At 49.6% G+C, this 17,739-nt stretch overlaps 1 protein-coding gene across 1 annotated transcript; it reads right to left on the bottom strand.

The window, feature by feature from the left end:
* Positions 1-216: 216 nt before the first annotated feature.
* On the bottom strand, positions 217-2,709 carry irf2bp2a (interferon regulatory factor 2 binding protein 2a). The gene is made up of 2 exons (XM_088305393.1): positions 1,556-2,709; positions 217-1,328 (listed from the first exon to the last, which is right to left on the bottom strand). The coding sequence occupies exons 1-2, from the start codon at positions 2,403-2,405 to the stop codon at positions 610-612; spliced, it is 1,569 nt and encodes a 522-aa protein (XP_088161519.1). The 5' UTR covers positions 2,406-2,709; the 3' UTR covers positions 217-609.
* Between the last annotated feature and the right edge of the window lie 15,030 nt (positions 2,710-17,739).

The following is a 17,739-nucleotide window of genomic DNA, read 5'->3' as shown; positions in this document are numbered from 1 at the left end:
GGGGGGGGGGGGGGCAACGTGCCAGTTATTACCAAGCGCGCTTTCATTTTTTACGAGTCATGTGCGCAGAGACAGGCCGCCTTTGTGCACGCGGCGAGCCAGCCCACTTCCGTCCTCCTGAGGCCACGCAACAAGCAGAAAGGAGCCCTGCCTTGCCCGCGCGTCGGCGGCCCGGCGCCCCAAAGCCACTCGAATGAAGCAAGCTCACACAATCGGTTCATACAAGATCAAGAAATTGTATTTGGCAATTTTTAAACAAGTGCATACAAGTACAGCTAAAAGCATTTCAGTTTTGCCAAGTGCTCGTAGAGTAGCATTAGTCACATTCTACGTTAAACAGGAACTGCCACCAGACCTAGAAGTACATCGAGAATTTTGTTAAACATCAACAAAGAGGAACGTAGTCCATTATAATGAGTACATACCTTTATCTTCAAAAATATAGAAACACAATGTATTCAAAAATCAAAAATTATACAACCATGTTTACGAAGTATACTCTTCCCTTGGGTCCAATATGTACAAGTCTGTTAGTTTTTGATGAATGGTATGGATGTGATATTTATATATTTATACTCGTTTTGTTTAGTTTTTCTGCTTGCAACCAAATCAAGGGTCCCTCTCCTTTTTTACTTTGACGTCTCCTGCCAGGATGGTGGCGATTTCCCCCTGCATGAAAGCCCACGGTACGTTGGAGCCCACCAGGGGACACTTCTCCCCGCTCGGACAGTACACTTCACCCGTGGCGCCTTGCTGCTTTATGCTCTCCCTCGAGCAAGGGAAGCAGAACTTGTGAGAGGGCACAGACGGGCACTGAACAAAGTGGGTGTCCTCTAAACGCTCGTGGCACAGCGTGCAGCACAAGGGTATGCTGCCCGGCACCGAGGAGTCCGGAATGCTTTGGGGGTGCACTTGGTCCATGCCTGGCACGTGGGGGGTACCTGCGCCGGATGCATCTCTCTGCGCCAGCCTCCTCTGACTCATGGAGGAGGGCGACAGGGGACTGCTGCTGTTCCTGCGAGTGGTGGAGTGGACCTGGTTGGCGTCCTTGGGGGAACTGTTGCCACCCGCGTTGTCTGCGGCCATGATGAGAGCAGCCATGGGGGACTGGCCGTTCTGGGCCGCCTCCGGCGGGGTGGTGCGGGAGTGGGGCGATATCGTGGAAGGGGGGGAAGCGAAGCTCGGAGGGGGGACCGGCGGCATTTTGAGTCCGTCCGAAGGCGGAGGTAACCACTGCTGCGCCTCTCCGTTGAGCTTGGCGGCCGTCCCCTCGCCCTCCGGTTCGGGTGACGCTTTTCTCTTCATGCTGCGGGGGTGTTTTCCTCTGTCTGGAGGTGGGAAAGGGTTAAACAAGACAGCGTGAATGACTTGCTCGGCTCAGTCGAGGACACATGTACACAGAGTGGAGAACATGTATGCAAAGGCTGCAACCAAAGAACACGAGCGAGGGGGGACGCAGTACAAACCAAACACAACGAAAATGTATTGTGATTTGAACAAATGAAACGGAAAAAAAAAACAAAAAAAACGTGCTGCTGCTGCTGCTGCTGCTTACCAGATTTGGATGCCGAGGCGCTTCCGTCATAGCCCATGACCCTTTGTTGCATGGCCGCATGGTCCTTCTTGAAACGGCTGTCGAACGTGTGCAGAGCCATCAGGTCCCGCACCGTCTTGCCCTTGCCCATCCAGTCGGGCTCCGCTCTGCCTTTGTGGCCCTCCGAGATCTCCGGCGTCAGACTGTCCGGTCGGTGCTTGTCCTTGGCGTCGCGCTCGTGCTCGCTGCTGGACACCGAGGCGGGTCTCTTGCCCAGCTCGGCGGAGGGAAGCCCCATCTGGCCCGGTCTGCCGTTGACGGCGTGCACGGGCGGCATGCTCCCGTTCACCAAAGGCACAAGGTTGGGGGGCACCGCGCTATTCCTGCGCGGGTTCGGACTCTGGCGATTCAGCTCCGGCGGCTCGTCGGGCTTAGGAAATCCATTGGGGACGGGGATGCCGTTCGCTTGTCGTCCCGACTGGTACTCGGAGCCCAGCCTGGGCGGGCGCTCGGAGGAAAGCGGGTAGCGATCCAGCGGCTGCGGCGGCCGCGAGCCGGGGTCCACCGCCGCCGCCGCTGCCGCCGCCGCCGCCGCCGCCGCAGCCGCCGCGTGGTTGATCGCCTGGATCTCCTTGCCGGAGAGCTGCGACTTGACGGGCCCGGGAGACCGGCCCTCCTGGAAGCCGTGAGCCCGCTTCAGCTGGCGGGCCGTCTCGATGACAAACTCGATGCGGTCCGCTCCCTCGTAGTTGACACATCCCCTGCAAACGGGTTCGGTAAAATCCCAAATCATGGCCCAGGGCATGCGGGGCAGGTCGCACAAATAACACGACTGCCTCCTGGAAGAAGCAGCGACCGCCGCGGACGACATGGCGCTCGTCGTCGACCCCCTGAAAACAAAACCCAAAATGAGCTTCTTCCTCCCCTCTCTCTCCTTTTTCACCCCCCTTTCGAAAGCGGCTAAAAAAGCAAGTTCCGTGTGGCCAAAAAGGAGGCGAAAAGTGGTCCTTTCCCGGCTGAGCGAGTGACGACGGTGGAGTTTCACAGGAAGAAGTTCATGTCGGTGTGTACTTTAGTCGGGCGCTCGTCTATCTAGCGCCGCTGACTCAATGTACGACTGGCTCAATGTGGACCAGTGACGTCACCACGCTCGCTTCCACTTCTATTGACTTGATTTCTTCGACAGAACCCCCCCACACACGCGCCCCCCCTCCCCTCCTCACTTCACTGCAGCCCCTCGCCACTCACCCAGCCCTTCTTTTTATTTATTTATTTTTTTCATTTATTTACAAACAACAATTTCACAAGACAACACAACAAATAGAATTTACAAACGTATTATTATTATTATTATTCTCATGACGTGAGCAGATTCCTCATTTTCCAGCTGGTCTGCAAAATTGTGCAAAAATGTTGCTGCAGCTCAGGAGCAGAGCGCCAGGGGATGGAAAATAACACTCACTCACTCGCTCACTCACTCACTCGCTCACTCGCTCGCTCGCTCACTCACTCACACACTCAGCAGAGCGGCTCTCCAGCTCCTCCAGTTGACTGCTGCTTTGTCCTATTTTCAGAGCTTTATCCGCTTCTGGGCTGAGTTGAAGCTTGTTTTTCTTCATGCGAAGCGCCTCTACGCCGCCATGTGCTGCTACTACTACTTGCTGCTGTGCAGTGAATGAGGTGGCTAAAGCCCAGAGAAAAGAAAGACGATTTGCCTCCTTATCACAAAATAATTGTGACACACATAAAGAGGGGAGAATTTTCTCGCTTTCTGGCGTGCATATGCCAAACATGTGCTCATCGTGTCCGCTGCGGCCATGTGGAGATAAGCGGAGGGAGAAGGGCGCCTCCGTTAGCCATTAACCAGGAAGCTCTTGTGTCATGAGGTGGGGATTTCCAGGCAATGTTGTAAACTCGAATGCAGTTTAATACACACTCACTAATGTGATCCAGTACAAAGGCACCACCCACTTGGCTTTGCATAAGAATAAAGTGCAAAATGATCATCTTCTAAATAACGTTGTTGTTGTATTGCAACACACTTGAGAGCGAGCGAGAAAGGCGCACAGAGCCATGCGCCCACATTTCAAAACATGAAGTCACTCATTGAGATCACACGTGTGTGTGCTTTCTAAAGAATATCTGAATATTGGTCACAGCAATCAAGTTCGGTGATTCACTGCGCAGTTAGTTGGTGGTTTTACTCAGTGGAAGGGGAATAAAAAAATCATCAGAGACATGTCGTCGTATGCTGCAACCGTGCCAAAATCCCCTCGAGTAAAAGTGCAGGTTTGAAGCGGAGGAGTGTCTCAGTAGTTGAGATTCCTCCCTCTCATCTGGGCTCATTCCAACTCATTGCAGCTTTTCGCCTCGGGCTTTGGGTGAGGCAATGCGTCTGAAACCTGCAGACACAAAGCAGGATGTGTTTGTGCAAGTCCATGTGACGTCGGAAAAAAGGAAGCAAGATGTTTAGTCACGTAGCCTCACCCGCCTCACCCAGGCCACTCGGCAGCCCGCCTGGAGCCGTCAATCTGGCTTCCTTCAAAGGCTCTCCGCCGACCAAATCAAGAAGCGACGTCGCACTTATCATTATGCCGATTGCTTTTGTAAAGACGCCAAAATCGGAACAAACGCGCCTGTGAGGTCGTGCCGTTTTAGTCCGGCTGGCGAGGCCGTGACTTATTTGGGACGGTAAACGCCGATGGAAACGACGTTTCCCCATGCTCGCGTTTGTTGGGCGAACAACAGGAGGAAGTGTTGTTGGGCTTTATGACACAGTTGGGAAATGACTGCTCTGGGTAAATGAACAAATCTTCCTTTAACACGGCTGGGAAACGGTCGCCTCACGCTTCGCATGGTTGCACATGCGGCGACTTTATTCAATCTCAAAGCGTCTGAGTCCATATTGGAAAGAGCCATTGATGTCCAAAGCCAAAGCAGAAATGGAACGCGCAAAAGCGACAATGAGGAAGCCAGACATGCACAGATGGCCGCAGTGGCGAAATATGCGGCACGCATACAGTAAAAATCATCAACGTGCGACCCGACTGGCGGCGGTCCACTTTCATCGGCCGATGTTGCTTTTCAGCAGTATGGAAAGTGAGACGTGAGAGCGACGGCCGGGGAATACCCGGCATGTGATGAGATGACATTATTTTTGTCCTCTTGCACTTTGCGACTCTCTTGAATATTACAACGACAATCTTTTATTCATGGGAGAGAATCATCTTCAATTCTTTCTGACGTTTTCTGCCGTAGAAGTGGAGCCCGTGAGATGATTTCAGTGTTTTTTTCCCCCCGTTTGTTTTGCTTTTCCTCCCCCCACTTGCCTGGTTATATAACCCGTTTAGCTGCCGAGGCGAGCGCCAAACTCCGCAATCTTACACGGACATAAAAGGCGGTTCGAACAGGACCGTGTGAGGTCGTTTTAGTGGAGGAGGAGGAGCTTGACAACACTCGATTTGTTGTCGTATGTCTCATCAATGATTGCGTATTGATCTGCGATTCCTCCCGCTCACGCCCGTTCTATTTTTAGCCCCAGATTTGAAACGATTCGAGCTCAGATCATTTTGGAGCCCAACAATAAAGTGCATCTGCCGAATCAGCACGATCCTGTTTAGGGCTGTAAAATTCTTCGAAGTGTCCAAATTAGACATGCTTCAAGATGATCCAGCTTTAACAATGTCAAAATTAAAAAAAAGTATTTGCTTGTTGTCCAAAGCCCAAAACATAACATGAGCGATCGGACTATTTTTTGGGGGGGATTTTTATTTTTTTTTGGACACGTGCCATGAATCAACTTGTTTTTTTGTTGATTTTGACTTGACAACAATTTGACGGACGAGTGGCAGTAAACTCAACTTAGCTCTCTTGACATTCAGCGGCAGTTTGTTCCATAGCGAACAACCCTTGAAAAAGAAACTTCACGTTGTTTATTGCCACTCCCAAAAAGGAAGGGAAATACGCGCGTGTTTGAAACAACCGTGTTTTTGTCTCATTAAAGTCTGTTCAGCTTAATGCCAAGAAATAAGACAAAACAACTAGCTTAGAGGCTAGTGAGCAGTGTCGGTGTTGCAGTGTAATAACACTTTTAGCAACAGATTTCTGAACAAAAACAGTGGCGCAACACAACTAGACAGAATATATAATCAGAGCATATATTAATTATTCTTGTCGCAAAATGACACACTTTACTGCAGCTCCCTTGAGTCCATTTCTTCTTTGTGTGTCTGCATGTCTGTCTTCTACTGCCCCCATGTGGCCGAGGCACGCGTATCGCAATGAGATGGACCATTCCCATTGAATTGAAGCAAAAAATGAGACAAAGAAGGTTTTATTTTTTTACGTTCTTTTGAATTATTTCAGGACTGTACATTTTTATAAAGTAAAATTTTGTACAGGATGTTATTTTACTGATTGTAAATCACATTACATGAGTTTTAGATGTTTTTTTTTTTTCAAGATAATTTGAGATATGAGTGTTTGTCCTAACGGAACAAATGAAACACGAACCTCCAAAGTCCGTGAGCTCTTTTCAGCCGTGACGATACATTCTCACAAATTTGTTTGCTGAGGACAGTTAGAATGTTTCTAAAATTCACCAGCGACACCTGCCCTGAAATGTTTGCAGGTCAAATGACGTGCATCTGTGAAAATTGGGAGAGTCTTGCCAGAAACAAGGAAACGTGTCGCTTCACGTGAGCGACTGTATAAAATGGAGGAATTCAAATAAAACGGAGGGTCCGTCGGCAAAATGGAAGGAAAAATGTGCCGGTCGAGTGGAATCTGGGGGCTGCGGAGGTGATGTCATCGGGCCGGAGCAAGAGGCACCGAGTGAAAAACAAGTCTCCCTCTTTATTCTGATCCTCTTTGCAGTCCCCGCAGGAGGTGGTGGGTGGAAAAGGGATGAAGGAGGGGCGTGTGGGGGGGGGGGGATTCCTGGCCGGCGGCCAAGGCAAGGGCTGCTGGGAAATGGCAAAGGATGCCAAGCAGGCCCCACCGCCAACATTAGAAGCTCACATCTTTGTTCTCAGAAACCTGGTGTGCTGCCAAAGGCCTCATTTGGGCTCCATGGCATGATTACACTGGATGGAGGCCAACGACTGAGAGAGCCTTGCTCGCCCTACCCGCCTGCCCTCCCTTTATGCTCCCTCCCAAGGCTCTCTCTCTCTCTCTTTTTCCACTGCCTTCAAAAGCCCGCTGCCAAACACGCAGTTGTTGCCATGGCTGCGGAGAATGGAACATAAGAAAAAAAAAAAAAAGGGAGTAATGAGTCAGGCTTGGACACAGATGTGCCACATGTGCATCCATTTCGAAAAAAAAAAAAAAAACAAGGCGGCAATACATCCCCTTTAATCTGCTCGCCGAGTCAGGAGGCGGCCGCTGGGTACATTTTACAAGTCCTCAGAGGGGGAAAAATGGAAATGAATGTTGCTTTCGACGTTGCCGTGCGGCTCGTGTGCGCATGCGCTCGTGGTAAGCGGCGGCAGGAAGGCCTTCTGTTTGGTTCTGGGAGCTTGCTTGCTTTGTGAAGCAACGGCAACATTTCCTGTCTCGTGGAAACCCCCGAATATTTTCAGTCACAAATAGAAGATGTGAACGCCCCTTTGCTTCCTTTCCCTTCCCGCTGGCTTCTTGTTGTTCAAGCCTCGACTGTCTGCTTCACGTCAGCTCTCACAACAAATAACGTCACCTTCACCTTGAAAAGGCAACTTGAAAATGCTCACCAAAATACTGTTGCCGTTTTGTTTGTGCTTGGCGAACAAACATCCCTGTCATCGAAAAGTTATTTGAGAAAAAAGAGTTTCTTGATTTGTTTTCTAAGCAAGGCGAAGCATTTCATGCTTTTTGTTAGCGTCTTCCTCTGAGCCAAAATGCAACTTTTCCATTGCAGCTCTTGTCTATTTTTGAGCCCAACATCCTCGGCGAGGTGGCTCGCATGCCTTGCTCACTTTCCTGGTGCCCAACATTTATTCGCAGCGATTGGGTTCTTTTTTTTTGGTTTGTTTTTGAACGGTTTGACTTTGCCACTGTCCTTTGCTGCTGGACTATCCTCATGATTTGTGCGCATCATTTGCTTAACCAAACAGTTGCATAAACCTCGGGTAAATAAAACATAAAAATATGCGTGGACATGCATATTTATGCCGTTTTTATTTGGAGAGTATTTCAGGCTTGGGAGAAGATCAAAGCAAATGAGGGGATGGAGCTGATGTGTAAAATCTTCCTCGATAGCGCGAGTGTGTATGAAACAAGTCGATGAGATTGTGGGATTGCCGTCAGTTGCTTCATTGAATTGACGTCGAAATTTGTCATTATTAGGATAAACATATTCAGCGTGCAAGTGGTCGTAAATGAGGGGCGTCGCTTTGCCAGGCGAGAGACAAAGTCAAACGCAAATCACGTAGTTGTCGCATTTTTGGAAGACGTTTTCCTGTCCAATCACGTCGCGTTATATATTTGCATATCTGCATATGCATCGTGTCCACTTGCAAAAGATGCGGAACAGCCGGAGCTGAGCCGACAGATGATTTGCGGTCAATTAATTGCAGGTCAAACGGTGTTTTCTTTTGCAACTTTTGATCCTATTTATTGTGGGTGGACAAGCTTAACTCATTTAGTGCCATTGACGGCTAAAGACGTCCAACATCCTTTCTTTTCACACGGTCGGTAGTGAATGAACTTTTAGAAGAAACAAAAAGTTGGGATGGAATGCAAAATATGCACAGAAAATTGAGGGCAAACTTTCACTTGTTTTTTTGATGTTTGATCTTTCATATCAACACCAAATGTGTGACATGAAACATAGCTGATGTTCCTCACGTTCTCTGCGATTGAAGTCAAGTTCGTCCATGCCTGACTCATCCCGGCATGCCTTTCAGGACCTCGCTTTTTGCGTCCGGAAACCAAAGTTTATTTATACATGACAAAAGGACTTCACAAGCATGGAAAAGTCACGTGATGGCAAAGAATTGAAGTGGAATAAGCGTCATCCGGCCTGCTTTTGGCCTACGAACTCTTCTTCCTGCAATTTGTGTTTTGTTTGGGTCTTCACGTGCCGTCCCCGACTTGACACCGTGCCAACGCTACCCAAAGTTTGTCATTGTCTGGTGAAATCTGCTGATCTCGGTCATTTAAGTTCCGTAAGCATCGATTCCGTTTGTGTCCATTTGCTCTCGGTGCGGCTCGTACGTCACGCCGACTGTAGAGGAGCATACCTGCAGAGGGTGCGACTCGCTTCTTGGAAGATGGCGTGTTCCAACTTTTGTTTGGCGCTTTGCGTTAATGACATAGTGAGTAAAGAGACACACGTTTACCGCGGCGGCCTTTTCAGAATTCGCCCTTTCCTGCCAGGGAGGCGCTGCCAGAAATATTTCCGTGCGTGCGTGCGTCATCCGCCTTCACGCCATCCATGAAATCCAATTCACGGCAATCCTGTTTGTTTACGATGGTGTCACTTCATTCATGCCGAACGGCATTTCTTGTCCTTTGTCGGAATTCACCTCAATTGTGCATTTCCTCTCGTTTTAAACGGAATGCCGCAAAAGAATCGAACCTTGCGCCTCTGAACGCTGAGGCCGTCGCTCACCGTGCCGCCGGCATCTGAATATTGGGACAAAATACATTTTCCTTCTTTTTTGTGTTGTTTTCTTCATTGATTTTCATTCATGCCAAAATGCAAATGACATTTTATTTGAGTTTGTGTCGTTGAGAAGGAAAAGGACGTTTTCTTTGAAACCTAACCAACTTTAACTCTTTGCAAAACCATTTTTCTGGCCATTTGACATTTTATTTGCGTACCACTGGTCTAGGCCAACAAAACACCTGATTAATGAATTGAAAATGAGACATGTTCCATTTGGAAAATGTTGCGTTCCAAAAAACGGTAATTCTGTGGCCACATGATGAAAGTGACTCGTGAGGTTTCAATCCTTCTCTTGGAAGCATTCCTTTTTTGGTCCTGATCGTCGCTCGCGTCCGCACGAGTGCCCTCTGTCAGATTGTCTGTTTTATGGAGGTGGTTTCATCATGGCGCACCGCGAGGGCCTGTGCCAGAGATGTCCTTCCTCCCTTTTCCATAAAAGTGCAAGTTGTCATCATCATTATCTGCCGACGCTTTTGCGAGCCTGGTGGCTGTCTGGAGCGGCTGGCTAGCGTTGCCTGTCACAGTCGGCCGGCCTCCTACCCCCGCACACACATTGGATGTGAACGAAGGGAGGGCGGCAAATGAGGGTTTGCCCCCCCCCCCCGCCTGTCTCTGTGATAAAAACCCTTCGCCACACTGTCTGGGCATCTGGGCACACACTCTTTCCACCACTTGAGGCTCGTTTTCGGAAATAGCTGGCCGAGATGGAAGATGTTGGAATGACAAGCACATCGTATTTCAAGGGCGTTCGTGATCCCTTCAAACATCACGGCCTGGTTGAGAATGGCGAGAAAAACCCCGGGCTTGTTATTAAATCCATCCTCAAACGATATAGATAGGCTCATTTTTAATAACTTTTCTTTGGAAAATCCAATCTTGGACTTTGGAGGATATAACGGTCTTGTACTTACATATGCAATTTGAAATCAATAATACCCGTGCTGAGTATTTTCCCGCCGCACCGTAAATATTCCCGATCATAATCACCTTTTGCATACTTGACATTTAACAAAAGTTTGTTTTGTTTAGTTTTTTTTTTTTTTTGCTGCACTGCAATTGTGATCAAGTGCTGACATGTTGAAATTCCAAGAAGCGTATTTCAGTGATTGGGTTGAGTCATGTTTGCGTCAGCGCTGAGGTGGCATCAGCTCATGTTGTTTATGACAAAGCGGTTGCGCCGTACAGACGCAGCGACGTGTCGTTGTTATTCCGGCAAATTGTCCGGTTTAGTCACCGGCACCAACCCAGCGCGTGTACTCGGATTGTCGTCCCGTGGGAAGCGGCAGGAATAAATAAGAAGCCTTGACGCCACCGTTGGGTCCCGAGGGGATGCTTTGGGAGCGCTGTGGGAAAGTCGAGCGGCCTTGCAGGGGCCCGATAAGCCCAGCTTGTTTGTACTTGCCGCGAACGACGGCAAGCGCGCCGATGACGGATGGAGACGACGGGAGTTTGGAACGAGCAAAAACAAGGCGAGGTTGCCAAGGTTACGTTGAGATGGGCGTGTCTTATCGCGCTGATCTGACTCTGCGGGGTCATCGGAACACGTCCGCAAAGTCGTCGCACCGGTTTCGACGCCGGCTGTTTAACACGAGACGCTTGGCAACTGACAACTGTCATTTTGCTCGTTCATTTTTGGGACACCATTTTGTCGACTTTTCGAGCGACCGTTGTAAAAATTGTTGGACATGTTCACTGGACTGACATGAAAAATGTTGACCTGTCGTGCTGCTTTTATCGTAACGCGAACATTTGCAAAACCGCTAAAAGTACGAGCGCTAACCACGGCGTAACGTGCTGCATTCTTGTCATATTTCGTCGGTAACATCGCGACGTAACAAGTGCGCTGTAATCAATCAACTTTATTGGGGGAAAAGAACAAAAAACAAGCGTGCGCACACACACGTGCACACGCACGTGCAGATGAGCAACGACGACATCGTAGGTTAAAGGTGACCTACTTTTTTTTTTGTGGAAATGAAACTGATCTGGTTGACGTTTTGTTTTGGATGTTGTAGTGTGCAAGAAGACAAAAAATATTAGAATGATACGAATATTCATAACATCTTCATAATCGCCACTTGGGAGACGACAATGGACTTTTTTTATTGCGATATCCATCGGTGCTTAAAAAACAAAGAGACCTTTTGTGAAGTGGTTCATGAAACTTGTTCAATTTCTTTCCATTTTGGACACAAATGTTACATTTCTTTCTGAATGAACCTTTTTATCCACAGATTTGTTCTCACTGGGCTTCCCTTGGAGTCAGAAATTTTTGTTCTGTTCAGGAACGCAGGTCAAATGAAGCAAACCGATGCAAGCAACAACCAAATGGGTAACAAAGATGAATCAATTTCAGCAAATAAAAATATTTCTCTTCGAGATACTCGTCTATTGTGCTCCTCCAGTATTGTCATGCTCACAATTTAACTACTCGAAAGACGCAAAAGTACGTCCGTGACCGGCCGGCTACGTGTTTTACGGCGCTTTAATTCTTATTGTTTCAAACGTCTTTTCCTTTCCAAACGTTGTCCTTTGTGAGCTGTGGGCGTCGCGTCAACATGTCCTCACATGGCTGCCGTTAAACTGTCGCAACATCCGCGAGGCCCTCCTCCATTCTGCAAAGTGTGTAACCCGACCTCCTTCTATTCAAATTGAACGAAAGCGCTCGCTCGACAAAGGAGGGCTAAAGTTCGCGCCTGCGGCATTGCCACAGCGTCAGAAGGCGGAGTCAAAGGCCATTGAGGAGGAGGGAATGGTTTGCCGCTGACTGACACGTCTGGCTCCGCCCTAGGTCACCCTGAGGGGAAAACAAACCACGCTTTCCCAACTCTGCACTTTAATTAGGATCACATGTCCTCGGCGACTTTACCGAGCTCATTTCTTCCTCCTTCCCGAGGCGCTGTGACGTCTTGAGTTCCTCACATGGCAAAAGTCCTTCAATGCCCCGATAACATTTTTTAAAAATCCGAGCAGAACTCACAACAAGGCGAATAAAGATCACCCGAAAAGGCTCGCCGCGTGTTGTGCAAAGCGGCTTTTGTCACTTTGTCACGTCTCGGACGTTCGCATCAAATGTTGCATTTTTTGCCCCGAATCTGGACGACGACTTACAAAGATTGAATTGAACAAAAATCATGACTTGCAGCGTCCGAGATGACTTCAAAGCCACAACGTTGACCGCTGCCAAAACAAAACATTCCCTCTTCTATTTCGTTGGTCATACATTTTGAAAGGATATCAGCGGATATCGACAATTGTTGTGAACTGCCCCTCGAATATAAAACCGAACGGTACGTCGAGGGTTAAACATTTCCAAGGCGGAGAAGGAAGCAGTTTGGACGAGAAGTGAACAACTCGGCGTCGTGTTGATGAACGCACGGCGTGCACCAACATGAAAGTCATCCGACGCTGCTACACAACATTATGAAAGCGCTCGGTCACAAGACAAACGCCGCGCAGGAATGCTGTTGTGGCACATGCTGGCTGTTGACACAAGGGTTAAACATTACACACACACACACACACAAGAGGGGCGGGAGCTTCAACCGCCTCAGCGCGGCTTTGTTTGTCTTTCCACTCGAAGCCGCCGCGTTCCCTTCGACCGCCGTCAGGGTTATCGGACGAAAGTCCGCTGACTGCAGCCAGGTGCGGCAAAGTCTACCGATTCACATGGCCGACACACACATGGAGCTTTGTGGAGGTCACCGAGTGTGTGTGTTGCATATCATGTGGCTCTGATCTGGAGTTCAGCAGGAGTTCACTCCAGATTCATTATTCATGCGTCTCTGTGTACCAAATGATGGCACCCGAGAGCCTTTTCTCTCTCAAAACATGCTCGTGTGTATTCCCGCTACTTTCACTTTCGCTATTCCACTCCGTAATTTAGACATTTCTTTATTTACAGCCTCTGCTTTTCCAAATGCGATCCCTGTAAGCGTGGGCGGGGGCTTTCTGTGCTACTTTTCAGGCGGCAGTGTTGGCAACAATCCCTGCTTAAGAATTCCAGGAAAGCTCAGCCACCTGGAAATCTCATGACTTCCCGAATCTAATTCCAGACCAAACTCTCAGACGGTCTGACTAGCGGCTTTCATTGAGCGGCGTAAACATTGAATGTCAGCCATGTTTGCCGGGGCCAATGTTAGTACTCATGTAACGCCCGCAGTGAACTCAAGCGGCCCCGCAAAGCTCGGCTTCTATTTTGTCCCCGAGAGGACATTGTGAACTCTCGAGAGAAAACTGCCACGGCTCGGCCTCGGTGTCGTCTATTCTCGTTGTTGTCTGCACTTAACTCGAGCATATAATCAGAGTTGCGAGCAGGCTCTTTTGGCGACCCGTAATTGCATCCAACGTGCTCGCAGAGCAAATAAGGCGGGCTTGGGGGGGGGGGGGGGGGGGGGGGCAGTGAAAGGCATGACGCCCACCAGGGGAGAATCCAGAACAAAATCCCCTCTCATGTCACAGTGTGCTGCGTTGGCGGGGCGTGACCTCATCCAAAGTTTACACTTAACCGCTTCACGCTGCTTTGTTATCTGGAAAACTTGCAAAGCAGCACATTCCTGCTTTCAGGGGCAATGCAAAAAAGAAAAAAAAAAAAACATACGCAACTGCTTCACCCAAAAACATTTTTAGCGGCCACGAACACACGCACAGGTCGACTTTCACGAGGGGGGGTCGGCATGTTTGTAGGTCACTTGTGTGTGTGTGTGTGTGATTACTCAGCAGGCTAAGCTCAGCTCGCCTTGAGCCGTTTTTTTTAAGCGGCCGTCGGCTTGTAAATAGCTGCGAGGAGTGTCGCCGTCTTCACAGCCGATTGGCTCGATGCTCGCGCGACTCGAACGGGAAGTCGGCCCGAGCCCGACGGTCAAAGTGGGTGAGCGATTGCACCACCAAAACGCCTGAAGGATTCGCTTGGCGCCGCATGAGTCACGGCGACGTTTCTTTTGCATCGTCGGCATGCGATGCGGCTCGTCACGTGACCGCGCTCAATGTTGGCGCCGTGCGGGGAAGACGCGTTAGCTGTTCGAGGAAGACGTTTCCCGCCTTGTTTGGTCACGTAAACCGACATAAAATGTGGACACAAATGAGTCAGCGAGTAACGTTGTGGCTCACCGCACGCCAAATACGCACGACAATCTTCGTAGTGAAAACGCTTTCTAATATTTTGTCTCGTCTCGCTAAATATGAAAGCGCAACCGTTATTAGTCATTGTTACTCGCTGTCGCTGCATTCTTTTATTGCTGATCAGTCAGTCCGGCTTCACATTAGCATTAGCATGCTAATGCTAAAGGTTAATTGTCCAATTTAGCTTAATTGGGACCGGTGCCCGAGACGGACGGTGACTTTTGCGCTACATGACATTGACACGTTCTTCTACTTTTTGGGACATTTTGTCTTTTTGCTAACGCTATCATCGACTAATTTTTCCATCTACGATTTAGAGACAGCACACGAGATGCGATGGATTTATTTCATATCGAAATAAAAAGAAACTCATCAACGTGACGCATGCGGGAAAATAACAAGAAGGCCGTTTGGCTCGTTAACTCCCCGCAGAAAAAGTGCACGTGTGCGCAAATTGACGGATTGCGATGTAAAAGTAGTAACGTTGCGCCGTTGCTTCATTGTGACACATGTGAAACTCCTTGTTGTGATTTTGTCATCGCTTGCGCAAGATCTGCAACTGACGCTCCACTGACAAATCATTTCACTTCCCTCTTTTTCGAACTTTGTCAAAGTAAACATGGCCCGTTCCTCTTTTGTGCCGACGGTTTTGCTTGCCCAACATATGAGAGGCGACAATTCGAAACGGCCCTCGCGATGCTGCTTTGCCCTTTTCACAAAATGACAACCGCAACATTTTAGGGCAGAAAATGTGCAAAGTGATTTCGTACGAAACATTACAGAATGTGAGGATTGCAATTTTTATTTATTTATTTTTTGCTGCCGTGATTTCCATTCTCTCCTGTGACGAGTGAGCCGAATGAAGCGTCTCCGTGAGCGTGCAAAGCTCCGCCGAGTCGTTGGCCGCCTCTCGGAGGGCTGTGACGGGGCAAAAGCGCACAGTGGAAATAATGAGTGACATATCAGCCAAAGAGCTTTCATAAAACCAGCCCTCCTCCCTCCCCACCGTCGAGCCACGTCGCCCCCCCCCTCGCCTCCACCGCCACCCCCACCCCTTCTCCTCACGTCTGTCTTTTTGAAGGTCAAATGAGAAACAAGAGAAGCCGGTGCAGCCGCTCCACCTCCACCACCAACGCCACCTCCGACTGACTGGTTCAAACAGGCCCTGAGAGGAAAAAGGGGGCAGTGTGTGCGAGGGGGGAGGGGGGGGGAGGGGCCCACTGAGCATGCCGTGTGATGGCAACATGGGCTCTCCCATCTGCTGATGCATTGTACACGACTCGCCGCCGGCCCTTTTCCATCCAGTCTAGAGAGCCGCCAGTTTGCCGTGGAATGCACACCAAGTTGGTCGCTGACGCACACAAATTGTGCGTGCACAATAGCACAAGCCGTGCATAGCTCCAGCGCAGACAGGCACGCACAGGAATTTACTCATGCATGCAAAAAAAACAAAAAAAAACCTAGTAAGGTACAGGTTGAATGAGAGGGCTGCTCTCTCTTTTTTTTTTTTCTCCAGCAGAGGGTCACAAGGCGGCGGATTGTGCCCTCGTTGCACGCGATGTCTTTATACAAAGTAGGGGATGTGTGTTTTTTTTTTGCTGTTGTTCGTTGACAATGATCCCCAAAAATGCGACTAAATGTTCGAGCCAAGGAAAAGAATTTTCCGGCGAATCTTGTCATCTGTCTCCAGTTTAGTGGAACACACGCGGACGGGGTGGTGGGGAGCACCATCTTGTATCACACATGCAAAGTGGGACCACGTGTGTGTGTGTGTGTGTGTTTTGCCTTCTTCTGCATAATTGAAGGGGGTCGGCTGCTTCGTGTAGCCGAGCAGACGCTGACGATGCACCCCCCCCCCCCCCCGGTGGCACGTACTTAACTCGGGTGACAAAACGCTCGCGTCTGAAAAAGCATTTGAACGTGGAGGTGTGCCGCCGTCGTCCATTTGATGCGGAATTATCAAATGCGACGCATAAAACGGTTGCAAGGTGACGTGCGCTCCAAAATGCGCCAATGCAAAATCAAGGTGCCCTCTTCTTACGTTCGAGGAATAATTGAGGTGTGATGCGTGTGTATGGCGAGAATGTCTAATGTCTTCTTTTATTTGCAAAGTCACGTCTGCGCTCTCTGATATGATAATGAATCTCTCTCTCAGTAATTGAGCCGTGCTTTAGAAAATCAGGACAGGCCTTAATGGCGCATTGTCTCGCGTCGCATCAAAAAGATGCCAAGATGAGGAGGAGATCGCACGACTCCCAAAAGGGGAGGGGGGTCGTGCAAAGAGGGGCTTGTCACTTGCGTCGGGGGTGACGGACATCGCAAGCGTTTTGGTCAAAAGGCTCAAAGAAAGGCAATCGCAATCAAAAGACGCTTTGGGACTGAAGTCGAATGTCCTTGAGTTGTAACCTTGATTTTTTTTTTTTTGCTTTCTAAATCCAGACGGTGCTCGCCACCTCCTCATGTGGCGTTGCACAACTCCAAATGACCCCCATGTGTGACATGCAAATGTTGCCGCCGGCACACGGATACAACCCGTGTTCAAACGCGGCCGCATGCGTGCACGGCGAACGGAAGGCGGACAGCTGCAGTTGAAAGGCGAGCAACAGCTGCGTTCCATTGTCTGACATTTGAAGCTTGGCGCCCTTTAAACGCTTCGATTCTTATTTGCTCTCGCTATACGTCCCACTTTGTCCGCCACCGCCAAGCGCCCGCTCGCCATTCCTCTGATGTTTTGGCCGTCGCCGAGGTCTGCCTGGATACCGCAACGTCTTCAATTCTCCCGCTGCGTTACCGAGACGGTGGCGTAGAATATGTTCCTCGTTTGCCGCCCGCAGGAGGCAGACACTCAATCCGGCCTCTTTGCTGTCGGAACGAGCACTGGAGATATACTTGGCAATCTGACTTTTGCATCCCCCCCCCCCCCCCCCAGCGTGTGGATGTGTGTGTCTTTTAAGCCCTTCATTTCCCAGAAAGCCGTCCAGGATTTGTGAGCGGCCGCGGGCAACATCTCCAGAGGAGGATGAGTGTTTCCTGCAAACACTTGAGGGGGTGGCGAGGCATTGTGTGTGTGTGCTCATGTGTGTGTGTGTGTGTGCGTGTGGGAGGGCAGCTTCCATGAAGACACTATCCAGTCACACTTGAAGAGCGACATCCAGGGGGTGTTGCGTGTTTGTTTTTTGTTTTTCCCCCCCCAGGCCTTGAGGACAGTGATTGACAGTTACCTCTGTTGAGAGTGGCCCCGCGGGGACGACGCCCTCTCGCAACAGCTGCCGCTTGCATCTCCACTCTGAAGCCGTTGCTAACTTCGGCTTTGCTAAATATGTCCCAACTTGTCGACTTAAGCGAGCAAAGAGCACTCTACTGGGCCTGCTAATGCCGTTGCAGTCCGCACAAAGCAAACGTCACGGCCCCCCCCACCCCCGTTCGGTCTCGCCGTCGG

Source organism: Idiotropiscis lumnitzeri, chromosome 9, assembly GCF_059441095.1.
Source record: "Idiotropiscis lumnitzeri isolate Australia: NSW breed Sydney's pygmy pipehorse chromosome 9, RoL_Ilum_1.0, whole genome shotgun sequence".
In the NCBI taxonomy this organism is placed as follows: domain Eukaryota; kingdom Metazoa; phylum Chordata; class Actinopteri; order Syngnathiformes; family Syngnathidae; genus Idiotropiscis; species Idiotropiscis lumnitzeri.
This window is presented reverse-complemented; position numbering and strand designations above follow the sequence as displayed.